Source organism: Typopeltis vanoorti, chromosome 25, assembly GCF_054136105.1.
Source record: "Typopeltis vanoorti isolate ZY-2024b chromosome 25, IOZ_Tvanoo_1.0, whole genome shotgun sequence".
NCBI classification, from domain to species: domain Eukaryota; kingdom Metazoa; phylum Arthropoda; class Arachnida; order Uropygi; family Thelyphonidae; genus Typopeltis; species Typopeltis vanoorti.
In genome coordinates this window covers 67392665-67419189 of record NC_143573.1, presented here as the reverse complement: position 1 = coordinate 67419189, position 26525 = coordinate 67392665, and the positions used below count along the sequence as shown (strand labels likewise).

The window sequence follows — 26525 nt, the reverse complement described above, 5'->3', positions numbered from 1 at the left end:
TTCCTAAATTGTTATCTCCTATGCTTTTGTGCTTATTGTCGAAGCTGCAGTGTTCAGACAGAAATTGGGGACAGACAAATATAAAGTCGTAGTCCTAAAATGCGTTATTGTGGCTTCTCTATATCTTTTAACCAGTTTTTTTTTTCTATTAAAAACCGAAAGGGAAAAAAAATTCCAAACATTTTATTTTATTAGCGAATATTTTACTTTCTCAAGGACACGGCAGTATCATTGTTAACATCGACATTTAGGGAGAGAAAATGAAATTACAGGTGCTGTTTCACTCAACAGCTAGTTTAATCGTAACTGAGGACTCATTTCACAGTAAATCGGGATCTCTCTCTCTCTCTCTCTCTCACACACACACACACACACACACACACACACACACACACACACACACACACACACACACACACACACACACACACACACACACACTTCCTTTTGTATGTGTGCGTGCGGGGCTGCGTGTGTGTGAATCAGTTTATCATTCTTAAACTTCGCTGTAGTAAGTAAGTAATTCAGTGGGCCAAAACAGCTTTCTTTTTTTTTTTTTTTTGCCTACTTTCATTGCTTTATTTCCCCTCTTTCCTCCCTTCTTCTTGGCATATATGGCATCATCTTGAATAGCAGATTGCAACTACAACCACTCAGTGGATAGCTTTGGTTCTACGTATACATCGCTGGCATTTTTCTCTTTGATACGTACTCAAGTTATACGAATGAAGGACTGCTCATGCGCACTGGCCTACAGAAGTGTTGCGTGGCATCTGTTTGCGTGGCTCTGTGAGGCAGCAGTCAAATTTAGGGAGGAAAGCCAGCTTGCGACACGCCATTCCCGAACTTTCTGAGACTTTTACTTATCCATATAAAAGTAAACCGATTCTCAGAGTTTTTCAGTTTTCAGTGACTTTAAAGTGCGCAGCTTCTGAAGCTTACTTCACAAGTGATTTAACATTCCCAAAGATATTATCAGGTACTGATTATTTTAATTTAATTAATTTTACGATAATTGAAATTAATTAAGATAAAAAATATTTAACTTCACTCAGAATAATCCATTATTTAATTAAGCGAATAAACGTTACTAAATTTGATGAAGCCAGATGATGAACAAACTTTACTAGAATAATCTTCATACTCTCTGTCGCCTGCTATTAGTTTCAAATATAACATCATTCTGAATGATGCAAATATCACATAGCAGCAGCTTTGTTTTGTAATTTTCTTCATTTCCTTTGTTAAAATTATGATTTTAGCACTCGATTTTTTGTCTTCAGGTATTTGTGTTGTACTTCCTAAATTTACAGAACTGCTTTACTTTGTCTACACTGAGTAGAAGACTCATTTTCAAGAGGATCGCAATTTGTGTGTGTGACACAGAAAGTACCCTAGATTTTTTCCCCTTCCTTACTGCTAGGTAATAGAAGTATATCCAATACGTCGCTACACCCTTAAATATGCATATTTTTTCCAGGATGGCCCCAGAAAGAAAAGTACCTATTTTGAAGTCCGAATGCCATGTATTAGACCAAGAATTTAATTCCATCCGGGAAAGATTCGAATCTGAGATGAAAAAGATGGAAGAAGAGATGACCCGGTTTCGATCACAACTGATGGACCACGAAAAGGAAATGTTCAGCACACAGCAGCAGCAGCGGACAACCACTACTACGTCTACTACTCACTCAACGGATGGAACTACACATAGATCGGAACTCCGCACATGGCTGGATGGACTTAATTCTCCCCTCATTCAGGATAGTGATGATGGAAAAATGCTAAAACTGCGCTTCGATGTTAGTCAGTACGTCCCAGAGGAAATCGTTGTAAAAACAGTGGACAATCGTCTTCAGGTGAGAATTTTAGTTTTTCATGTATGCTTATAATAATAAATAAATAAATATATTTATTTATTTAACTTTTTGTCTGTAATGTTTTATATTTTATTCATTTTTAAATAAAATGAATTTATTTAAAACTTTCACGAGTTTTAAATAAATTCAACTTTCGTAAGAAGTAAAAATATACATTTCGGTGAATTCTTTACATTGTAACATCCGGTCAGAGGCTAAATGAAAAGTTAAGCAGGATGATTCTCTATCATTTTCTCAGTTACGAATGTGTGATTAAATCGTTTTGAAACAAACGATTTAATCTGATCAATCTTCTCAACGTGAATACTTACATATTAAGTTGTGCATATGTTTTTAAATATCACTGTAATTTTCTAATAATTTTCTAACTTGCTGAAGGGCAGATGATAAACATTTTAAAAGAATGTACTTTCTATTGCATCATTTGTAATAACACTGAAATTAAATATATCACTTAAACGTATATTACAATATTTATCAGATGGGTTTTCGCCTGCGTAACTCCAGAACAGGGGGGCGGGGTTTTAGCTAGATGTCTCCTTGTTTGGAATGCTCAGGTGACATACTATTGGTCAACTAGAACTACCTGTTGGCTGTTGTGTGTGCTAGATTACCTTATACAGATTTAAAAAGAGATAGGGGAATGAAATTTTGTTTTTTTTTTAAATAAAAAAAAGGAGAAAAAAAGGAAATTGTGATGAATGTGTCATATCGATCTGAAATAACCTGGGTGGTATATCGATTCTAAGCGGTCAACTTCTATAATGAAAAGTTTGTCTATAAACGTTAATTATTGACGTGCTACTGAATTGCAACATTTAATTTTGTAATTTTCATTCAAAATGACTCTATTAAAGATGACTATCTTTAACATATTAATATATTTTCAAAGGTGGTAAAAATTTAGTTCCAATAATGACGAGCTGATTTCGTAAGATAACTATGGAAGTACATTAGCGTTATTACAATGTTTCTTGGGGTAGGGGGGGAGAATCATCAAAAGGAGAGTAATAAGATACCACATTCAGTGCTTAGTGTATGTGGTATCATTACTAATAGAAAGCATTTCATTTCATACCTTCTAAAAGTACTTTCACCCGATTTAACATACCTAAATTCGTAACATTTTATTAAGCTCCAAAATATATAAATAAAAATGCATGTATAAAATAATATATATAATATATAATGGAAAATTGTATTAATTGTACTAATTGGAAAATTGTACTAATCTACAGTATTGTCGCTATTGGAAAAGAGATAGCAAGTAACCAAAGGTTAATACAGTTCTAGGGAATCAAAACAGTCGAAGTGATGCAATGGATAAGTTGATGTGCTCATGGGTACTCAGTAAATAGATAGGGAAATACCGCTGTTATTATTTAATGTTTTGTCATAGCAAAAGGTATACCAAAATGATAGAAATTTGAGAATATATACTCATATCATGAATTGGCTTATCCTGAATCATTATTATAAAAAGTTGTATATTATTTTATTCGATAGCATGTAAAATTCAGGGTAGCGTCCATGACGCAGATTTTCAGAAGAAAGACGTTGTAGTTCAACCACCTACTCATTTTCAATCACCAACCCATTCCCAATTAATTACTCTATGATGCAGAGAAGTAGGCTTTTCTTCTCATAAAAAAAAAAAAAAACAAGTTTTATTCCAACAACTCTGAAAAGTGATCGTATAACACACACACAATTTCTTAATAATATATACTACTTACAGTTAGGAACACGATATGGCAGCAACTGCTGTATGCTGTTCACACCAATGATTATTAATCAACAGTAGAAATTAACCGAATTACCACTGACGGAGATTGACTACCGAATTCGAAAAGTTAGGACTAAGAGTTGCGCCTACTCCCTTTTAAGGAATGAAAAGATCGAGAGAGAGAACAGTATAATAAAAAAAAAAAATGCAACTATTTATTATAAAATAATTTTATGGAGTGTAGAATCTACATCAGTTTGCTAAAATCGATGTTATGCAACAGTAATGCTTACTGATTAAAAAAAAAAAAAAAAAGCTTATCACTAAGCAATTTGCCATCCTGCTTGGTCGAGTAGTTCAACTAACAGGATGCGGGTTTGAATTCCGCCTTGGACATGGATAAGTGGGAGATGAACTCATCGTCCGATTTGAGACCACCCACGCTTTATTGGTGGCCTGAAAAAAGTTCCATGTTTGGTCTCTAGAGCAGAGGTTCCGGATTATGTGAAAAAATAAATATAAAATTAGCAAAAATAGAAAATCCTTAGCCTATTAGGGACACTAATGCACTATAGATTTACAATGTTACGTGGAATGGAGTCACATATAATAATTCGTAGAAAAGCTGAGATCACTTTCTCGTACTCACTAACAAACGCACAATAGCATTAGTCTCCTGAACAAGCAAAACTATACAGTTGAACTGTTTGAGATACAGACGTGTTAATAACTGGCAACGAGAAGTGCATAGTGTCACAGAAAGTATAATTCAGGAAATAAAATTTAAGTTAGCAAAAACGTACATATTTTGAATGAGTCTAATATCCTCTTCCAGAGTATTTTTTTCTATCTAGAATGAGTCAAGGGTGGCTAAACCTCCGTCTCAATAGACAAGCCGCCAGTCATCCAGACTTGTCACAGTTGACACTTATCAATACCAGATATCAAAGCATTCAAGATGAGAATAGTGCGTGTAATTGTTTTCACAATTACACGCACGATTAGAAGCTTTCCAGTACAACGTGTACCGGAAAGTGACCTCAGCTTTTCTACGAATTATTATTATTATGTGACTCCCGCCCACGTAAGATTGTAGACCTATAGTGCAGTGAATGAGTGAACGACAGAGTCCATATAATAATCCTAAAATATCCATACCACATCACCACGATCAGAGGAGATCTGAACAGTTGTTTTCGGCCAAGATATGGCTCGAATTTTTCATGTCTCGAGGAAGATATTTCTTATGCAATGGGATATTGTATTCCTTGAATACTGTGACAAGGTATTTAAGACATATGCTAACATCCGGAACAGCAGAAACAGAACAGAACAGATGCTTATTACAGTATTAATATAACAAGAAAAAATAATTTTTTTCTTGTTATATTAATACTCGAGTTACGTTAATACTCGAGTCCATTAACGTACTATGAACTCTACTAGTGATACAAATGTTATCTTCCTTCCACATGGCGAGAATATACACCTGTACCACAGTGTGTGTGTGTGCGTGTGTGTGTGTGTGCGCGCGCGCGCGCACTGTATAAGTATATACTGTATGTGTATATACCGTTGGAGTTAAATGTTGCTAGTCCTCATGGTGCGTGCAGTTAAACTACTGTAAGTTCAGTAATATTTCAAGATCTTGGTTTGCTTTCGTCTGGTAAAATCCACCACAACAAAAATAACTAATTCATTGTGATGTGTGATGACCAACTTCATCTTCTGAGACAGGACTTTACATGGCAGACAGTTAGGGTCACTGGCCAAGAAAGAATCCAGTAGAGTGAGACGGTGCTTTTTTTTTCCCACCTTGATATCTAACTTGTTTTCTCTCGTCTGTCAATTAAATACTTGATTTTAAACGTCCCTAATATATAAGGAAGGTAACTGATAAGCATTTTCATTGTTATTTTAAATCAATTAACAATGGAAATTAAAAAGTTATTTTCCACTTACCCCGCTACGTTCTGTGATCAATTTCCAAAGAATTGTGAAATAGTTTTGATAAAAATAGAAACTTCCTTTAACAATTAAATCATTTTATGAAATTTAAATTTTCGCTGTTTAGTTATTATCAAGCGTAGCGGCAGCGATTAATATAAAATTCAATAACTTGTAGCGAATCACCGACTTCTGCGATTCTTGTAATTAAGAATCAGTGGATCATTCTTTGGAAGTTAATCACGTAACGTGATATGTTAAGTAATTCTTCTTCTTCTTTGAGTGCCATCTCCTATTGAAGGTCGGTGACCACCTTGGCAAATTTTGAGCGATTCTCAGCTATTCTGAGCAGTCTCTCAGAGTTCATACCAGTCCACTGTCTGATATCTGTCAGCCAAGATTTTCTTCGTCTTCCTTGTCCTCTTCTTCCATTTATCTTCCCTTTTATAATCAATGGAAGTATCTTATATTTTTCATTACGAAGTAGGTGACCAAGATATGCAGTCTTCCTTCTTTTTATGGTGTCTAAAAGTTCACGTGATTTCCCCATTTGTTCCAGTACTTCCTGATTGGACGTTTTTGCTGTACATGGGATTTTTAATATTCGTCTGCATAACCACATCTCGAAGGCTTCAAGTCTTTTTATTGATGTTGTCTTCAAGGTCAAAGTTTCTACACCATACAGCAGTACAGACCATACATAGCATTTAACTACGCGTACTCTAAGCTCTAAGTTTAAGTTGCGGTTACAGTGTTGATTTCGTCAGGAAAAAATTTTTCCTTACCATTTCGATTCTAACTTTTATTTCCATTTCTGGGTTGCAATCGTCATTTAACCAGCATCCGAGATATTTAAACTTTGCCACTCTTTCTATTTGTTTCCCATTTAAAGAAAGTGCCTAATTAAGAATTGGTTTCTTACTTATGACCATGAATTTAGTTTTGGTGATATTTATTTTTAATCCCATTTTTTCAATATAACTCTCTTCATTTATTAGTTCCAGAAGATTTTGAAGATCCTGAATATTGTCAGCTAGGAGAGCTGACAATATTCAGGAACCCAGTATTTTCTGGGTTCTCTCTGTTATCAGTAAAGAGTTAAGTAATTAAATTACAAAAATATTAATTACGTTAATTTCCAAAATGTTAAATGACTTAAAATTAACGCTAGCAAATGCATACACTTACCTTCCCTATAAATTAATCTATTAGTAGACCAATAATAGCCAAAACTCCTAGTTCTAAGATTGGGGAAGTTTATTTGATAAAGACAGAGCTCAGCCAATTCAAAACGTTAAATCCAATTACTGAAAGAATAAAACATTTTGAAAATTAAACCCACTAAACTACCTCAAATGATGCTTTTTCTCCTTCTCGGCAGACATCTCCACAAATCGCATCGTCCAATTCAACTTTGAAAACTGTTGGTATTACACGAGAACCATGCCAGTCAATGCGTAACGGGAGAGGATTCTAATTCTGAACAGCAAAACATACCCCATACCATGATGCTGTTTCTACTAGCCTGGAAGGTGGAAACCATGCATGAGGGTTCCATTGGTTCATATTTGCGTCTCACATGTACGAGTCGTAACTCGTAACTGTCTCTATGGGTGGAGCAGGAATTTCGAATCAGTGAAGTGGACCTTTTTTTCCAGTCTGTCTAACAGGCTTGTGCTGACCACAGAAACCGCTACGGTGATTTTCGGTGAGCATAAGGTGTTCTCTTGAGCTGGTAACTCTAGATCCTCCATACGTGCAAGAGTGCAATGCAACCTTATCTGGAATATTATTCTTGCATCCCTCCCGCATGACTGTCAGACACATCTTCCCGTAGTGATGCAAGAACAGTATTCCCGAAATACATCGACCGTGGCAAGCAACGTCGCCCATGAATTAACCCATATACGAGGCGTTGAATCCTTCGCTTACCAAGAACATTGACTTTCCATGCTCCTGTACAGGTGGTTTCGACTGTTTGGCACCATTCTTGATACACTTTAATCACTGTTGGCCGTAAGCAACCGACAACACATATCGTATCCAAGATAGAGGCACTTGACATTCAGAGATCTAATTGCATATCGTTTTCTGACACTATGATATGGGTGCTTTTGTGTGTAACCAGCACTCGAGTGTGCACAACATCATATACTCTATGGATATATGTTGTGCTACACGTTTTACACTATACAGTAGACTAGGAATACAGAAATGAGATGAATTGGTTTGCTTTAAAAACTCGCAATGTTTCAGAACCGCAAAGCTTAGTCTAAAATATGTGTCTGAAATATGATAATGAGAGTAGCGTATGAGTTCATGGTCAGATGATTTCCCAACAGCCTTGGCTTAAGAACTTGTGACGAGACAGGTGAGAACAACCGGTTTTGGATACCTAACGACTACCTATATCGTGACTTGAAGTGTTTTTCAAAGTGGGCCTTAGGGAAGTACATGAATAATTTCCTTCTTCATTTCAAAGAAGAAAATTATCATCTTCAGAAATGAGCTAAAATACAAAACGATTTCTTCATAACTGACTACATTAAAAGTGGGAAAACCTACACTGCTAGACATTCTACAGATTAGCACTAGTATTTCTGGAAAATTCTATCACATCGTGAATAACCCACCACACACACACATTACTAGTCATTAAAATTAAATAAATTTAAAGAAAGTTTATATAATTTTGTACTACACGCTTGATTCAAAGATGTAAATTTTTAAAGAATGCTTTGTACATGTTTGCAGTTCCTTTTTCTAAATCAGTTTTTTTTTTCATTTTTGAAATATGCCACTACGAAATTAAGTTCCACAGAAGTATGTACTTAATTTACTTTGTTATAAGATTATTATTTCATTCATTGAGATAAAGTTTTATATACTTTGAATGAAACTGGTTAATTTTAATAAAGTACTTCATACGTTTTTTTGAAAAACTGCGAGAGAGTAGAAAAACTAACAAGTACTAACATTTGTTTCTAGTTTCAAATTATTTTCTAGTTCGAAATGGTTCCTGGTTTAAAAAGGCTGCATTTGTTACTGGACACATCACTTTGTAGTGAATGAAGGGTTATGGGCGAAAGAGGAAAGTTTTCTAGGAGGGTTTTTATTTTTTTTTTTTTCGTTGTTGTAGGGTGTGAGATCAAAGAATTCCTATGATAGGTGGTTGTGTGTATTCTGAGACTGGTTTTATCTGTTTCGATAGAAATGTCAGAGTTTTCAGGAGAGGAAAAAATTCCTGCCACTAAGGTTGTATGAGACCGGCTAACTCAAAGTTAGAATTCTGTCTGGATGAAAAGACCTTATAAAAGTTTTCTGCTTCCTAAACGAAATTCGAACCCAGTCTTTCCGAGAAAATTCGAATCTTTCCCGCTCCAAAATTATCTCATTCCAAAGGCATCGTCGAAACTAAGCATCACTTACCGAACAGAGCTACCGAGGACCCTTATATTCCTTTTAATAAATAATTAAAGTAAATCATTTTATTAAATATTAGGTTTTTTTTTTCATTTTGAAAGAAAAAAAAAGTTAAATAGCCTATTATGAAAATCATACCTAGCAAAATAAATTACATGAAGGTGAGATATAAATTTGCCTAACTCTCTATCTGTAAAGTTTAAAAACACTTACTTCTCCACATTAATTTTAACCACTTTCTATAAAATTTAAACTTACTTCACATTAATTTTCAGTTTATGTTCTTTTAGAACATCCAGAGCAATGATACCTGTTTTCCAAAATATTTGAATAGAAAATGAGATAAAAAAATAAATAAATACTAAAAAACTATAAAAAATAAATACTAAGAATATTCCTGAATTATTTTACATTTGCTCAGAGACGCTGCTTGTCGAAGACCTCAGACATTTCGTTTGTAAAACTAAGTGATATTTATTATCAGTGTGCGTTAATATGGAAAATTAGCCAAAAAAGCATTTCTCAGTAACACAAGGATGCTTTGACTAACATGCTGTTTAAGTAGTGAATTTGATTTAAGCATCGATAAATTCGATGGGAATTTTAGGAATATTCAGGTTCACGGATTTAGCAGAGCGAATATTAAATTATATTAAAGAAAATATAATAGTCTACAATACTATGTAGTGGATGGTGTTATGCAGTATAGATGGCGGATGGTGTAGCTGTAGAGTAGCCTCTTGTGATGAGTCGCCAAACCCCATGTAATTTTTGATGTTCACTTTGATAAATGAAGAGAACTAGATAATTGCTCCTCTCTAGATGCAATGTCCTGCTTACACACAGAGTAGAATGACAATCGATTCGATTCGTTGAGGGCGGGGAGAGGAATATGAAAAAAGTTTCATATCTTAGATCTCTTAATTAAATCTTACAACTGTGTCGAATAGGCGGTCTTATTACTGTTAAACATTGCTGCCACAATGATATTCAATACTTCTGAATGTACAGTAATATCAGAAATTATTACGTTCGTACTGTGATATTACAAAAAAGCAGCACCAGTAGGCCTTGTTGGCAGAGCATGAACTTTCGGTGTTTAGGGGACAGAATCAGTAGGTTCTTGAACAGCAGAAATCTAATCGATATTCTTCCCTTACGAAAGAGCCATCCTTTAACTAATCGCGTGACGCTTGTGAGTTGACCCACCCCCACCCACGCTTTCTTTCTTTCCCTCCGCAACTCTGTAGGGAACACTCACATGAAAGCGGAGCTACATAAAGACTGCAGAAAGACGAGTCCACGCATGCAGTGATCTCATAAAACAGGGACAATCTAGAAAGCTTCCTCTAACATATGAAAGGGTGAATCACAGTGACATCCCCCCCCTCTAGCTCGCTCTGAGTGTGACGTTATTATAATGGATTCAATGCATCCTCCCCTATTCATTTGGATACAAGAATACTCCTGCTCCTATATTTAACCTTACCTCGACAAATACAACTACATGAGTCAGTTTTCTACGACGAAACATTCGACTACAAATATTTCGAGATTCCTACCAGCATCTGAATTAAAATGTCTTATTTGTTGTCTCTCCCTGCATATGGTAACAAAAAAGTTAGAGTGAGGGCCTTGACAAGGCATTAGCACGTAAGGTTTTTCATAATGTACAGTGGATCATACCAATAGTATTTACATTACATCCCACATTTGCAGGAAGAATTGTCTAAAATCTGCTATTTCAACACAAATAACTGGCAATTAAAGATCGCGATGGTTAACATATTACTGTGGCCCTTTTTACTCGGAAGCTATTCAACTGGAATTCCATTAGATCGATGTAATACTTACCTGGTTTATATATTAGCCTTTAAAGTAATCTTTTGTAATATGACTTTAATATAAAAATACATTAAGAAAGAATAAATGTAAGAGCAAAAGCAAAATATCAGCATCTGAATGATGAGCATCCTACTGCGATGCTCATCATTATTCGATCAGCGCTGGAAGCAGGAGATAGAGAACATTGAAATTCAAGTTTTTATTCCAAATATTAAAATTAAAAGCTATTTAAATAAATAAGCCAACCAATTTCCTGTGTAAGTTCAGAGTCAAATATGCGATTCGCAGAAACTAAACTATCACCTGTACAAGGCTACCACGTTAGGAAACTATTATTACTAATATAATACTTTATCGAATTCTTATCACATTTCTTCCAAATGAGTTATTTATTGTTGATTTTACCAGAATTGAGAGATAAAAGATAAGTATAAATTAACAAGCTAATCATAATTAAATGCATCCAGATAGATTCAAAAATGGGTGATAAAGGCTAGCTAAGTCTGGGGTTCACGAAAAAAAAAAAAAAAAACCTGCATCTATAATTTTGTATTTATAATGAATTCTTGTTTACTATTCCAGTTGGACTGTTTAGAATTATAGCTGAAGCAACTAAGCCTATGAAACCAGTGTATTATGTCTGTCAACAACGCGTGTTTTTTTGTGATAGTTTATGTTTGTCTGCGGAATGAAAATTCCAAGTTTCCGGGAAGAACGAACTTACCATCTCCGTATGAGACCAGCTAACTCACTTCATTTCAAAAACCTTTATAAAGGTCATTCGCGTCCTACATGAGACTGGAACCAAGCTCTTTCCAACCAAAAGGGCATGGTCGATTCCGGAGTGCTTCATCATGACTGGTGTTTTGCTTTTGCTCTTACGTTTATTCTTTCTTAATGTATTTTTGTATTAAGGTCATATTACAATCAATCACATAACACACTTCCATTTAGACATTTTTCCCTTTTTCACTTTTGAATAATTTTACCTAATATTTATATCAAGTAAATACTTGTATAAATATTAGGTAAAAATATTCAAAAGTTTTTTTTTTTTTCATTTATCATTTTGTTGCCGATGCCCATTATTTGAATGCCTAAAAATAGTAGTAACTACAAAAAAAGTCTATAAAATGAAAACGGAAAAAAATGCCTAAATGGACGTGTGTTATATGATTGTTTGTAATATGACCTTTATGCAAAAATACATTAAGGTCATATTAAAAATAATCATACAGCAACTACATTACTAGATGCTAAAATGAAGAACAAAACGTAGAAAAACGTATAAACTATAAATGATATGAAAAACAAGAACAACTAATGGTTATAAAAAGGAACATAAATATTCTAATAAAACAAAAAAATCACAAAGACAAAACAGTTTCCACGAATTATATATCTGTATAGAAGTGAGGGATAACGTAGCTATAAAATAGCAACGCAAACCATATTTTGGTTCTGATTTCAAAAATTACGTCCAATATTTTGTTTTAAAAAAAATTCAGATCCCAATATATGATCTTCGAGAAGAATTTAAGAATACTGTATATAGAATAATTAGAAAAATAGAATATGCAGAACAATTCAGCTACTTAGGCACGATTTTTAGTGAAGATGGTAAATTAAATATGGAAATAGACAACAGAATCAACAAAGCTGGCATGGTAGGAAGTCAACTGAATAAATTTATATGGAATAAGAGAGAAATTAGCCAAAACACTAAATTAGCTGTATACAAGACAGTGTTCAAAGTGTTCAAACCAATATCAACTTATGGATCTGAGAGATGGGTTAGAAGTAAAACACTTGACCAAAGACTAGAGACCGCAGATATGAGTCCTGAGAAAGATTAAGAGCATGAGCAAATGGCAATATCATATTAAAAACGAGGATATTAGAAAAGAACTTGACAGTATTAGCATCCAGGAATATGTTAGCAGAGCTAATCTCAGGTGGTATATTTTCCTGCCAGGTTGGCAGGAAAAAGACCAAGATAGAGGTGGTTGATACGGTAAAATGTTCCTCAGAATTTCTTAGATAGAAATATAAGATCTGATAATATTGGAGTCTTGATAGGTAACAGATTGATTTGGAGGAAAATTGTAGATAGGAAATTAGTAATGATGTAAATTTTCATGTAGTACTATCATATTCCGTACACCCTTTGAGGGTGCATGTCAGGAATTTGATGATGATTATGACAGAATAATTATCGGAAATTTTTTTTAAATGGCACAAATGTCCTAAAACTAACTGAAGATCCTATATATTTAACTATAAATAATTAAATAAATAGTTAAGTGCTACTTAACTGCTGTTTAAGTATTTAATTTGGTGGCAGAATTAATTAATAAGATAACAGATTTGTCCTATAAATTGTCATTTTAATTAAAAAAACCTTAAGTTATTAAGGGTTATTAGTTAATCATGACGCAAAGGTTAAATCGCAACTGATTATTCAGTTAAGTATGGTATTGATGATGAATTAACTATTGGTGTGTTTAGTGGCTCTTTTCAGGAAGTTCCTCTTCCCGAAAAGGACTTCCCGGGCTGCTGAATATTTATCATTCGTCACTGGATGTAAATGATCTTATCTTAGGGAAATATGCAAACTTATCATATTCAAAACTACTATCTCCCCCATTCCTCACCTCTCCCAAACAGTACGTTCTGGACGGATGATTTGGAATATTAAAACATCGTTATGGCATAATTTTAATTAAGATTTCTCGATTTTCACACTTGTTCTTTTGACATTTTAGGACTCTGTAGATGTATGACTGTATTTTGATTTCGACAAATCGAGGTTACTAACCTATTGATTTCGCATTTTAAATTTTCTTCGATCTCTAACTAGACTAAAAGTCTGAGATAAATCAGCAAATACTGATAACAAATAGCAAGAGTAAACAGACTAAAGTGAAGTAAGCCGTTACGTTTATGGTTAGTTAACTGAGCTTGTAAATTAGTCTGTCTCAACGTGAAACGTGTACTATGAAATGAAGTCATGAGCGTGTATTCCCAGAAGGAATGATGTCCATTGTAAATTAAGATCGTGAAAGATGGTTTTAGTTTATATTATCATTTTTGTTGTTCATTCTATAGTTCCTTTCTTAATATCATCACGATGCTTTGAGTTTGTAATATTCATGAATGCTTTCAAAAAAAAAAAAAAAACTGCGGATGTTATTGCATAAATAAACATTCGAAGATGCAGGCTTCTAATTAACACACAGAGAACCTTGTAATATGTCAAGTGCTTGATTCCAAAATTCCGTTTAAGTGATTATAGAAAGCCATTCAGACTCTAATTAGGATTAAATATAATGCTGACTGATGAAAGAATCTGCAGTGTTTTAACGTTGAAACTAAAGTGTATAGAAAAGCGACTTATGACATGCGACAGACTGAACGCAGCATGTGAGCTATAAAAAGAACAACTCCTGCTGGCCTTCACACTGCAGGAGTTTTCCTCTTTTTTTCTTTTCTTTTTTTTGTATTTCTTTTCTTTATATAGGCGAATTCTAAATCTGGTTTCCTTCTTACAAGCGAAGCACAATATCTTTCGGCGAGGTTGACATTCTTTGCATGTGTACTGCACTTGCGCTCCACATACATATATCCTGGCGCGTGCCCAATGATCTCGGATGCTGCTTTCTGTCATGGTCCTCTGCGGCGGCGTACTTTCACTTATTGCCTTGCCATATACAGGGTGTTCGGGATAAATTTGACATATTTATAATTAATTATATTTTTCCGTAAGTTACATGTATTAACACACACTTCTCTTCATTTAAAAGTTTGGACCCTTCTTCATTCATATACAAGATGTCAGAAAGGATGGATAGCTGGAACCCACCTGAATCATGGAAGAGAATAACTTGTATCATGATGATTCGTGCCCGCCATCAAAATAAGGATATTACGACTGCTGCCCAATGCTCCCTGAATACAGTAAAAACAATCAGGCATGAACTAGAGACTTGCAATGGTGACTACGAGGATGTAGCAAGAAGAAAGATCCCTAGCAGACGATCTGATTGCGTTCGTACAGCAGAATTCCTCGCAAATCTGCAGGAACAGGTGTTGAAGAACCCTGGTATTGGAATTCGGGCTTTGTTCGTGGAGTTGCTAACTGTAGTCAAGCCCTGGATAACAAGGGTAGCCAATGGTAGGCCGTATGTATGGCAGCAGGATTCGGCCCCTTGCCACACCTCTGGGAAAAGTCAAAAATGGTTGTCTGAAAATTTCTACGACTTCACCAGTCCAAATGTTTGGCCTCCAAACTCCCCAGACCTTAACCCCATGGGTTATTTTGTATGGGGCGCAGTTGAAAAAGACACCAATCGCACTTCCAGTAATACAAAAGCCCAGTTAATGGATAAAATTAAAACAGTTTTTGCGGCCCTTCCCAGGGAGACTGTAGCATCAGCTTGTTCGAGGTTCCGAAGCAGAATTGAAGCTGTGATCGATGCTAATGGTGGTTATTTTGAGTAAATCTTGTTGATAGTATTGTAATTAACTCTGCCTGTAATGTTTTTTTGTCAATTCATTAAATTTAATAGATACAAAGAAGATTTTCTTTTTCCTTACGAAACTGTCAAATTTATCCCGAACACCCTGTAATGTCATTTGAGTAGTACTAAAATTTTTCAAAGAAACATAAAATTTCAGCCATAACGAAAGCAACGACTTTTAAAGAAAACCAATCTCAAATTCCACTTGAGTCTTCTGCTAGAAATTAACAGACTACAAGGCCTCTTAAATAATGGATACTTCGCATAATAAGTGGCGTTTATATATATTCTAAGATGCAGCAGTCGCATAGCAAAACTCGCTTATGAATGTCAAGAGAAATAAAAGCCGTACAAAATAAATGACCTGTTTATTTTAAGCAACGGCAATATCGGTCCTCGACCTTACAGCGTGAGGGGGGGGGAAGGCAGAAGGAACTTCTGCAGGAAAAGTTTTGCAGTGTTTACATACTAAATAAGATGTATTTTTCGGGAAATAAAAGTGGCGTCCCTATTCGTATCCATAACAGTATATCTGATAATGCACCGGTTATATGAGGCTATGGTTATCTACTTCCTTTAGTAAACAGGAAACAAAAAATCATATATATATATATATACACACACACACACACACACGAAAAGAGAGAGCATGTGAAGAACTTTTTTTTTTTCTTTTTGGAACCTTTAAATGCATATTTTTGTCATGAATAGTGCAGTGTAATTTTTGGCAGATGCCACATGTCTCAAAGTGGTGCTGAACATCATTGCTGGACCAACACCTCATTTCCGCCGACACATGTGCTATTCTGGATGAAGAAGATGAACTTATTCAAGTAAAAATATAAGCTAGCTATAGTTTTATTATCTGGTCATGTATTTATACCCCTTATAAAAATATTTACTGTAAATTTAAAAGAAATGATCACTTAATGATTACAAAGTATTTATTAAGCATACATAACGTAGCTTACAGGCCAACTTTTTTAATGAAAATCCTTAATGGATTTCACAACATTGTATAAATATTAAAGTAGGTATAATCAATAGTTATCTTGCTGAAAGAGAATGAGATATACAGCACTGAAAAAATATTTAGTATAAAAAATTTAAATATTACATTTTTAATTCAAATTTTGTATATATTAATATTTTTTCACTATTCTTAATTAAAAAAAAAACTGGAAGGTGGCCAGTTCAAATTCCCTATATAACGAGAGGATCTTTACTCACTTCAGATCTTTTCAATGAAAGAACATCGTTCATACATACCGAGTTATTGAAAGTTCTAACGGAAAATAAGTAGATGAAATCTTACTTCCCTGCTAACAGAAGGGTACTTCTGGATCTGCTCTTCGAGTTATATTACAACTTTTGAAGAGAAAGTTGGTTTGAACCAGGAGAAATCCAAACGGAATCGATATAAGTAAAATGCCCACCTAAATATTGGAATGAAAATGGGAAGGGAAACGTTCTTCTTTAAGCACCAAATTAATGGTCATAGATATGAAATAAATTGTATTTCTATTATTAACAGCATTGCCTGTACAATCCGTAATGTATCTAGACTTCACTTTTGAGATGGAGTGATTAAGATTTTAAGAGGGATTGTTTAATACTGGGATGAGAAAACCAAAGTGAGGCGGGTGTGGTATACATGTCATTTCGTAGGTCTTCCACTTTGTCTACATTGTGTAGCAAAACCTTGCCAATTCTATATAAGACTGGTTAATTAATTTTCAGTTTGAAAGGTCTTTTATGAAGATTCTAGTAAGGATTCGAACCTAGGAAAGGCCCAGGTTAGAATCCTTACTAAGGGCACAGTTTAAATAAAGAGAGAGAGAGAAATGAGAAAACCTGAGCTTTTTCAAGTTTTTTTCAATATAGTTTATTTAATTTTTTCAGTAATTCAGTATTTTTAATAGTAGTAGTGGCATAATTAAAAAAAAGTTGAGAGAAAGTTTCTTTTGTTATTTAACTATAAATTCTCGACGTTCTTTCACTCGGTGAAAGAAAGAGCGAATATATTCTGTAAAATTTCTGCAGCCGGATATTTATCTATGTGAATAAAAATGTTGTTTGTGTTTAAGAAACCGTAAGGTAGTTAATGCTTAAATGATTATTTTTAAAAGAAAAAAAAATTCAAAGGCATTTCCATCCTCTGACAGTGGCAATTATAATATCGTACTGCTGTTTATTTTTGTATAATATTTCTGTAAATTTTTCTACTCTCCATTCTGAAAACAGACCTTTGAAACCGAATAGGTCTAAAAAATACCCTTCAATGTCATTAATCAGAAATGGCTCCTCATAGGTGCCTCTTCACTCAACAGTGAGCATTAATGTGTGCCAGTGTCGTGTCCTTTTGAATAAAAATAGCACTAAGAAACGTCTGCTGCTCTGACCCTTGAGAAGAGAAAAGCGTATCCTGGCTATCTGCCCAGTCCTACACCTTGCCACACTTGGACTCTCCCCAGCAGTATCATGTACGACGTCCCATATGCGATTTTAGGCACGTGTCTCAGTAAAAAGGTAGAGTAACAACTGAACTTCGAACAGCAATGAATAATTAATCATTAGTTGTCTTCTCATCTTTCTTTTCTATTTCTCCGTTTCTTAAATGGAGAAATACATATGCACATCTATTGTGCGAATATTTTATTACTTAACTTATGACTATTTCAAAGAATTTATTCGTAGGTTGCATAGAACGGAATAATTTTCAAAAATGTAACTAATTTATTCCGGAAGTAAAGAAAAATAAAGTTCTCTTCTCCATTCCTTCCACCATTCTACTTTCTCGAAAAAATTCGGATAAAAATCAGGAACTTTTATTTGAGAAATTTATAAAGTCTGAAACCGGATAGTCGACATTTTTCCACTGTTTTCCACTTATTAGTAAAGTTACCGAAAGTGCAGTAAAATATAACTACTATATTCCAATTTTGTACTGCGTAGGTGCGCCCTGTGAGTTGAGTGAGTGAGTATGGCATTTAGCCAATATTTCACCATCCTCATTAGCAAAACTGGTTTATCCGCAATCAGAGTCAGCTACCTAATGGCTACTACGCCTATAGCCATCTTTCCGCATAAAAAGTTTTTTTTTTCCCTTTAACATTCATTCAAGGGGAAAAAAATCATAGTGACCATTCTCTTACACTGGAACTTGTGATATAGATTTGCTTTTTACCGACTATTTTACACTAAACATGCCGCGGAATCAGAAATGGTTTAAAAAATAATGTTAATACACAATGAACCTTTTTATTGCATACAAAGCAGCGTGAGGAACAGTTTTTTTTTTTTTTAAACATTCTAAAATAATAGTCATTTGAGAACTGGACGTCGTATTTACTGTACGTTTTGTCATACAGCAAATACTATGTCCATGTACACTTTCTAACTAAATGAAAAAGTTAGTGTATTTTTAAATGGTTCTGATTAATTATGCTTATTATCATGGCACAAATGTTTGTCATACACTGTACGACATAAACATTAGATACAAAAGTGCACATGTAAACACAACATTAGTCAGCAGTTATTTAAGACATGAATATAACCATTAACCACCAGTTAAGGTGCTTAACAAGGAACAGTACAACGGCAGTGGGTGGCTCGTTGACAGGATAAATTTCTGAGTAATTTAACTGGCTAAATGGCTAATTTGTTCTTAATAAATGTAATAAATCACACCTCGCTGTTTTAAAACTGCACGTCGATTTTAACTGTAAAATATTTATAGCCAAAAAAAGAAACATATTTCAGGTGTTTTAGTTTTTATGATTACACAGAAAATACTAACTAGCCCAAAGAGAAAAAAATTTGCTAAAAATGAAGTACGTATAACTAAGCATTCAAAGCATTAACTTCCATTACATTAACGTCTATTAGAATAGCTATTATGCAATGCTTAACTCTAAACTTCATCGGCATTTTCTGGTATCAATATATACAATTAAGCACTTTGGCTTAACAGACAACTCTGAGGACAATATATACATAATCAATGAATTTATATTTGCATATTGTCCTAATGGAAGTGAAGAAATTCATCTTGACAAATATTAAATTACTTTTAGTTCCGTGTGCACACCATACATACAGTTTAAACATTGCGATAAATATACAATATGTATAAATTATATTATGAATTACTAACCTAAAATATATGATGATTATTCGTGGCAATGCCTAAATTTGTCATAGGCAGAATCAAAGACAGATCTCTTCTTGACACCAAAATTATTCCTGCATCGAATTCCCTCTTCTATGTTATTAGAAAAGAAGCGGTAGTATAGTTACACATATGCAACAACGATAGCTATGTCATTTTACTCATTATTCTTATTCATTAGGCTAAAATATTCATTAAATAAGTATGCTTTAGTGCCGAAATGTTCACAATACTTTATAACTTCTTATAAGCCCAAAGCTTTATTATTATTATTATTATTTTGTATTATATAGCAGAAAAATTGATTCATCTCCCACTCCTCCTTTCTTATCAGATGGCAAGCCGGTTGCAAAGGAAAAATTGTAAACTAGTACTGATCTAACCACAATTTGAATATGGCTTCTACCAGGATCAAATCCTTTGCTGCTTTTATAAACTTACCTGATGCCAGTGACACGGTTCGAATGTATGACAATAACAAAATTTATGCGCATTTTAAAAATGTAAAGAACGTATAGAACTAATATTAGAGTATCACTTAGATACTCTAATATTAGAGTATCTAATATTAGAGAAACTTACCTAAGAATCAGTGCCAACACCCTTGGTTTTCCATCATCATCATCATAGCAATATTTAAGGACCAGTTTTTGTCATTGTTTTCATCTAATAACCATTTTTGAGGTCTCCCAGGTTTTATCTTTCCTTATGATTTATAATTTAATATTTGTTCAGAATATCAAACATTATTTGTCATTCGGTTTAGGTACTAGTTATTTTTATTCGGATTTTTATTTTATTTTATTCTTTTTAAATTTTTGTAGTTATTACTTATTGTCTAACTTAATGTACATTTTTAATGGTTGAATAATGTATATTTTGCAAATTTTCTCATCATTTCCTTTATGTATATACATTTATTTCATTTCATTTCTTTTATATATATATATATATACAGGGTGTTCGGGATAAATTTGACATATTTATAATTAATTATATTTTTCCGTAAGTTACATGTATTAACACACACTTCTCTTCATTTAAAAGTTTGGACCCTTCTTCATTCATATACAAGATGTCAGAAAGGATGGATAGCTGGAACCCACCTGAATCATGGAAGAGAATAACTTGTATCATGATGATTCGTGCCCGCCATCAAAATAAGGATATTACGACTGCTGCCCAATGCTCCCTGAATACAGTAAAAACAATCAGGCATGAACTAGAGACTTGCAATGGTGACTACGAGGATGTAGCAAGAAGAAAGATCCCTAGCAGACGATCTGATTGCGTTCGTACAGCAGAATTCCTCGCAAATCTGCAGGAACAGGTGTTGAAGAACCCTGGCATTGGAATTCGGGCTTTGTTCGTGGAGTTGCTAACTGTAGTCAAGCCCTGGATAACAAGGGTAGCCAATGGTAGGCCGTATGTATGGCAGCAGGATTCGGCCCCTTGCCACACCTCTGGGAAAAGTCAAAAATGGTTGTCTGAAAATTTCTACGACTTCACCAGTCCAAATGTTTGGCCTCCAAACTCCCCAGACCTTAACCCCATGGGTTATTTTGTATGGGGCGCAGTTGAAAAAGACACCAATCGCACTTCCAGTAATACAAAAGCCCAGTTAATGGATAAAATTAAAACAGTTTTTGCGGCCCTTCCCAGGGAGACTGTAGCATCAGCTTGTTCGAGGTTCCGAAGCAGAATTGAAGCTGTGATCGATGCTAATGGTGGTTATTTTGAGTAAATCTTGTTGATAGTATTGTAATTAACTCTGCCTGTAATGTTTTTTTGTCAATTCATTAAATTTAATAGATACAAAGAAGATTTTCTTTTTCCTTACGAAACTGTCATATATATATATATATATATATATATATATATATATATATATATATATATATATATACATGTATATATATATATATATATATATATATGTATATATGTATATATATATATATATATGTTTTATGAAAAAAATTGAATGACTAGAACCGAGAATATGTATATATGTATATGTATATATATGTATATGTATATATATGTATATGTATGTATATATATATATATGTATATATATATATATATATATACACACACATACATATATACACGTTTATTTCATTTCTCATTTTTATCTTCGTTTATCTTGTTGTAGTTATGAAAGTTTGACAAAAATGAAAATAAGTTACTTTCAAGTCTCTTTAAGTTAGTTATAGTTACTTTTATCACTGATATACCTAAAATCAATATGTCAGAAATAATTATATAGATAAATATCTCTAGAGAACCCTACAACAACTTAAAAAATTAATAATCTGCATGTACTTGATAGTTATTTCCACTCGACTTAAAATATAACTCTAGTAAATATTTCGGTCTGATAATATCACATGACATTTTCATGAATGATGTGGCAAAGTATAAGGTTATGCATTTTGGAGTCGACATATTACCAGCTGTATACCATATTGACGAGACTGCTACAGGAACTTGATGAAGCCAGGAATTTGGGGATGATGGTGGATAAGGAGTTGAAATTCAGAGAGCATATTGCAAAAGTGGCTACAACAACTCATAGGATTATCTGGTTATTGAAGAACATCCTGGCATGCAGAGAATAAAGTTATTATTCCTCTTTATAAGACTTTGATAAGACCTCATCTGGATTATTGCGCACAGATCTGGTCGCCTGGGTTTCTTGGAGATATGGATGAGGTGGAGCAGATTCAGAGAGTAACTAAGATGGTGGCAGGACTGTATGATGCTTCATAAGAGCAGAGATTGAAGATGTGTGGGTTACAACTGGTTGATCGGCGGATAAGAGATACTATACGTAACACTTCTAGTTTCAGTTATTACAGGAGACGAATGTGCCATGCATAAAATACTAGCTGCACCTAAAATGATAACCAACAAAAAGGCACGTCCGATAAATTCATAACCTGATGGAAAGATATCAGGTTATGAAAAAAAAAAAAAAACACGGATTTCTGGATGTCATGTGTACAAGGGGGAACATTTCAGGAAAACGAGACCTCATCTTCCTGGAAAACGCTTGCCCAATATATCACGTAAACTTTGTGGTAGAACAAGTTTCTCAGCTTGTAATAGTTAATTTCAGAAACACAATATGACATCACAATACTCATGTTGTGCAGATCCTACTAATATGATTGACTTCTGTAATGCTTACGGAGGCATTGCATAGAATATACAACTTGCAGTTGGATCCGTTATGTGCTCCTTCTTCGCTTCCACCACCCTGTAGAAAAAGTGCTAAGAAGAATTACGACGGTTTTGAAAGCTAAGGCTATTTGCCAATATTCTGAACAAAGTGATGACTGAATATGTATATTATAGTTCGTTTTTACTTTTCTTTAATAATCCAGAACGACATGTGATCCCACGCCTGGCTTTGTTCCTCTGTCTGCTTGGCCTTAATTTAGCTAGTATAACAATAAAAGTTGAATGTTCTCTCCCTCCTTCCCCATGTAGCACACTCTCCCTCTAAAGAAACGGTTGTTTTGGAATTGAAGCGAACGAGATTGAGGTCAGTGACGTCTATTAACTGCGTGTGTTATCCAGCTGGGCTGTCCCCACTTTTTTTTTTTTTTTGCTCATGCAGAGAATGAAATGTATTTAGGGAGCTTTCATGTGTATGTGTGTGATTTTGAACCTATTTCAGTACTATTCTCATTATAATTTGATTCAACTATCCATCATCTACTGAAAAAACTAATTAAAAAATAACAAATAAATAAACTTGGGCAGAATAATGAAGAATATTCTGTTCTCAAGAATAATGAGAAATGCAGTCCCATTCACACAAAGCAATCTCCCAGACCATCACACTTACCACCATCAGCCTAAGATGTGCTCAAGAAATGTCCAAGATTGCTTGACAAAGTTATCACATTCTTTCTCAGTTATCTCGGCATAAATCGTTATATCAAATCTTTCTGTTCTCACCGCTCAAATTCTGCTACTCTATGCATCATTCTAAATGGATTTTGCATGCAATTCCTTTGTGAAATGAAGGTTATAGCTACGGTATCCTGTTCCGAAACCAATCTATCGTGAAATGAAAGATATAACAACTATATACACGTGAAAAAGAGAGAGAGAGCTTTCGTAAATCAGTTGGCATCAGATGCAAAGAACATTTATCAGGGCTTTTCGACTGAAGGTGAAGTGGCCAGTCACGTAAAGTTTTGAAAGTTGTTTTCGAAAAGCAAGAAATCGAGGTTAATTATCCCAAACACAGGCAAAACTAGCCAAAGGAATACATGCAAATGATAGCCACAGCAGATATGATTACTCGCCCTAACACAGCATTAAGTTTCTACGAAGCTATGTTACTTGGTCGTTTTTACTATGTTCTTCACGAAGCGACTTTTCTCAAAACATTACATATTTCAAAAAAAAAAAAGTAAATGGATCAGTTACCAGATCTCATGTTTTCTAAATATTATAATAATTTGTATATAGTTATGCAAATGTAAATATTCAGTATGTTCATTTAAAAAATCTTTCAGTCTCCGAATGTGCTAAAGACCGATATGAAAAGCTACATATCATAAATAGGATATTAACAGATTTGCACAGAAAACGTTCTGTTTACAAATATGATCACTTATTGCATCGATTGTGCTATTTACATATAATTTTCCACTAACAAACAAGTTAAAACATATTTATCTTTCTAATATATTACCTAGGTTCATGCTAAACATGAAGAGAAGTCTGAAAACAGGTCTGTTTATCGTGAATACAACCGTGAGTTCTTGTTGCCGAAGGGAACAAATCCAGAGATGATAAAATCTTCATTGTCCAAAGATGGTGTTCTTACAGTGGAGGCTCCTCTGCCAGCAATTGATGGTCCTAGAGAACGCATGATCCCAATCGATAAGCACTAAAATGTGCTTGTATGTGTCTGTATGTCTATTGTGTGTGCGTGTATGTATATGTGATGGGTTGCTGCAGAAGTGAAGGCTAACCAGATAGCGTGGGTTGTGATTAGCATGTTTACTTTCACCATGAAATCGTTAGCGATGCAAAAATCCGAGGAGTAGAGGTCAGTAAAGGAATGGTAAACTGATGATTACCTATCCTTTATATGAATATGAAAAGTACAACTTTACTTCACTAATTCCTTTATCTCCCTTCTCTCGCTTCTGGTTAGCTACCTGAGTTCATTTTCTTACGTTATTCATTCCTGCTACCATGCCATGTGGCCACATTATTGGCGACAGTGTGTTGGTTTAAAAAGTGATATTTGTAAGTAGTAATAGATCCTGCCATTTTAGTGCCAGCAAATCACACACGTCCAAATCACACATAGACAACTAAATTTGAGCAGCACTTGATGTATAGTATGAATGTAGCACTCTTTAAATATTGTCCTAACAGACTAGTCTTTTAATATTTCTTAGGTGAGCGGGATCTTAATAGTGTATTTATATCTGAAAAAGTGCTGCAATAGTTTGTGATGTTTCTTTTTCATACAAATATATGTGAAATTTTTCTGAATTTGTAATTACTGAAATGTTCTTCATTAGCTTTTTTATTCATTAGTGTAACTTCCCTATACATTTCACTTTGTTAAGCTTTCTTACATAGCAAATCAAGATTTTCATTAGCTAAGTGCCTCATATGGGCTTGCATATATATATATGTATAATTTATTTGTGTCGTAGTCTCTGGTTCGGTGAGACTGTGATAAAGATTTATACTGCATATAATGAAACTTGTACTTCATATGATTTGTCATGGGTATTGCAAGCGGCTTGTTATTGTATACCTTTTTTGCAGTAATAAATGTATTAATAATCAAATGGTCCTAATGTAGTAATTTTTCCTTATTGTTTATATTACACTGGTAAATGTTCATTAATATAAGCCTATAAGATGAAACTGAAGAATTCTGTCTACAATTAAAGCACGAACATAGACTTGCTTAAAATTCAGATATCGACAAATGTATTAATCCAATGCTAAGCACTGAAATCACGATCCACAGAGATGAAAACTAAATTGAACTAAATATAAACTTAGAACTGTTTACAGTACGGATGGCGTTTAGCCAGCATATAGTTTTATAATAAATGAAATTATATCACAAACTAGCAACATTAAGTTATTGGGATAATCAGGATAAATTAAACTAGAAAATGACACATTATACAATGGACATAAATTACAAACTGTATGTTTCAGATATGTCTGATGTGGAATACCAAACTGTCCTGTGATAAAAGGCCTACATTACATCGATCAGATTAGATGCAACTTGGAAACCCAAACAGGTGAATATATGAGTAACATCGAACACAAACGCATAGAGTGAACAAGACGATAGCATATGCAACCAAAGAAAGACCCAACAATCACTAAAACAGTATGACCGTACCTTACAGAACGAAAGTTTTTTATATGACACTCTTATTCAGAACCTAAAAATGAAGCTAATATTTGTAGTCTCTCTAATGCCCTGTAATGTTATAGACTGTGTATACAAAACAGTACTTGGTTTGTCTTAACAGCCGCCCATACGTCTATGATGTAAGAGATATCTAAATTGTTCAAAACAACTACTTATGATTTGTAACGTAAAACGCGTCGATAGTTTTAAAATTTAGCTTTATTAAAAGTGTAAGCGAATTAAATCCGAGTTTGTGTCTATGTAGAATATGTTTTGCTCCAGAAATAGTTAACTTAATCTAATCAGTAATTATAATACTTTTAATTCTTGCTATAATAAATTATCTATCATATTCCATACCGGCAATGTTACAACACCGTAAACAAATGCCCAGTATAGAGTAATAATTATTACGCAGAGAGAGAGATAAACTGAAAAATGGACACTTTCTCCATCAGCAGATATGGTCCTTCAGAGAAGACCAACTTCAACCTCATAATATATTTATTGATCTGCAATGAATAAAGAATCACTCTCTAAGCAAAGCAGTAAAGGAAGAGGGAGGGGGGGTTCAGGGTAGGGTAAA

General features: G+C 34.1%; 1 protein-coding gene across 1 annotated transcript; it reads left to right on the top strand.

Annotated features, from left to right (window-relative positions):
- Positions 1–785: 785 nt before the first annotated feature.
- On the top strand, positions 786–25352 carry LOC150092816 (alpha-crystallin A chain). The gene is made up of 3 exons (XM_090414494.1): positions 786–979; positions 1481–1859; positions 24237–25352. Exons 2-3 carry the CDS (start codon positions 1482–1484, stop codon positions 24432–24434), a joined length of 576 nt encoding a protein of 191 aa, XP_090270620.1. The 5' UTR covers positions 786–979; position 1481; the 3' UTR covers positions 24435–25352.
- The last annotated feature ends 1173 nt before the right edge of the window (positions 25353–26525 follow it).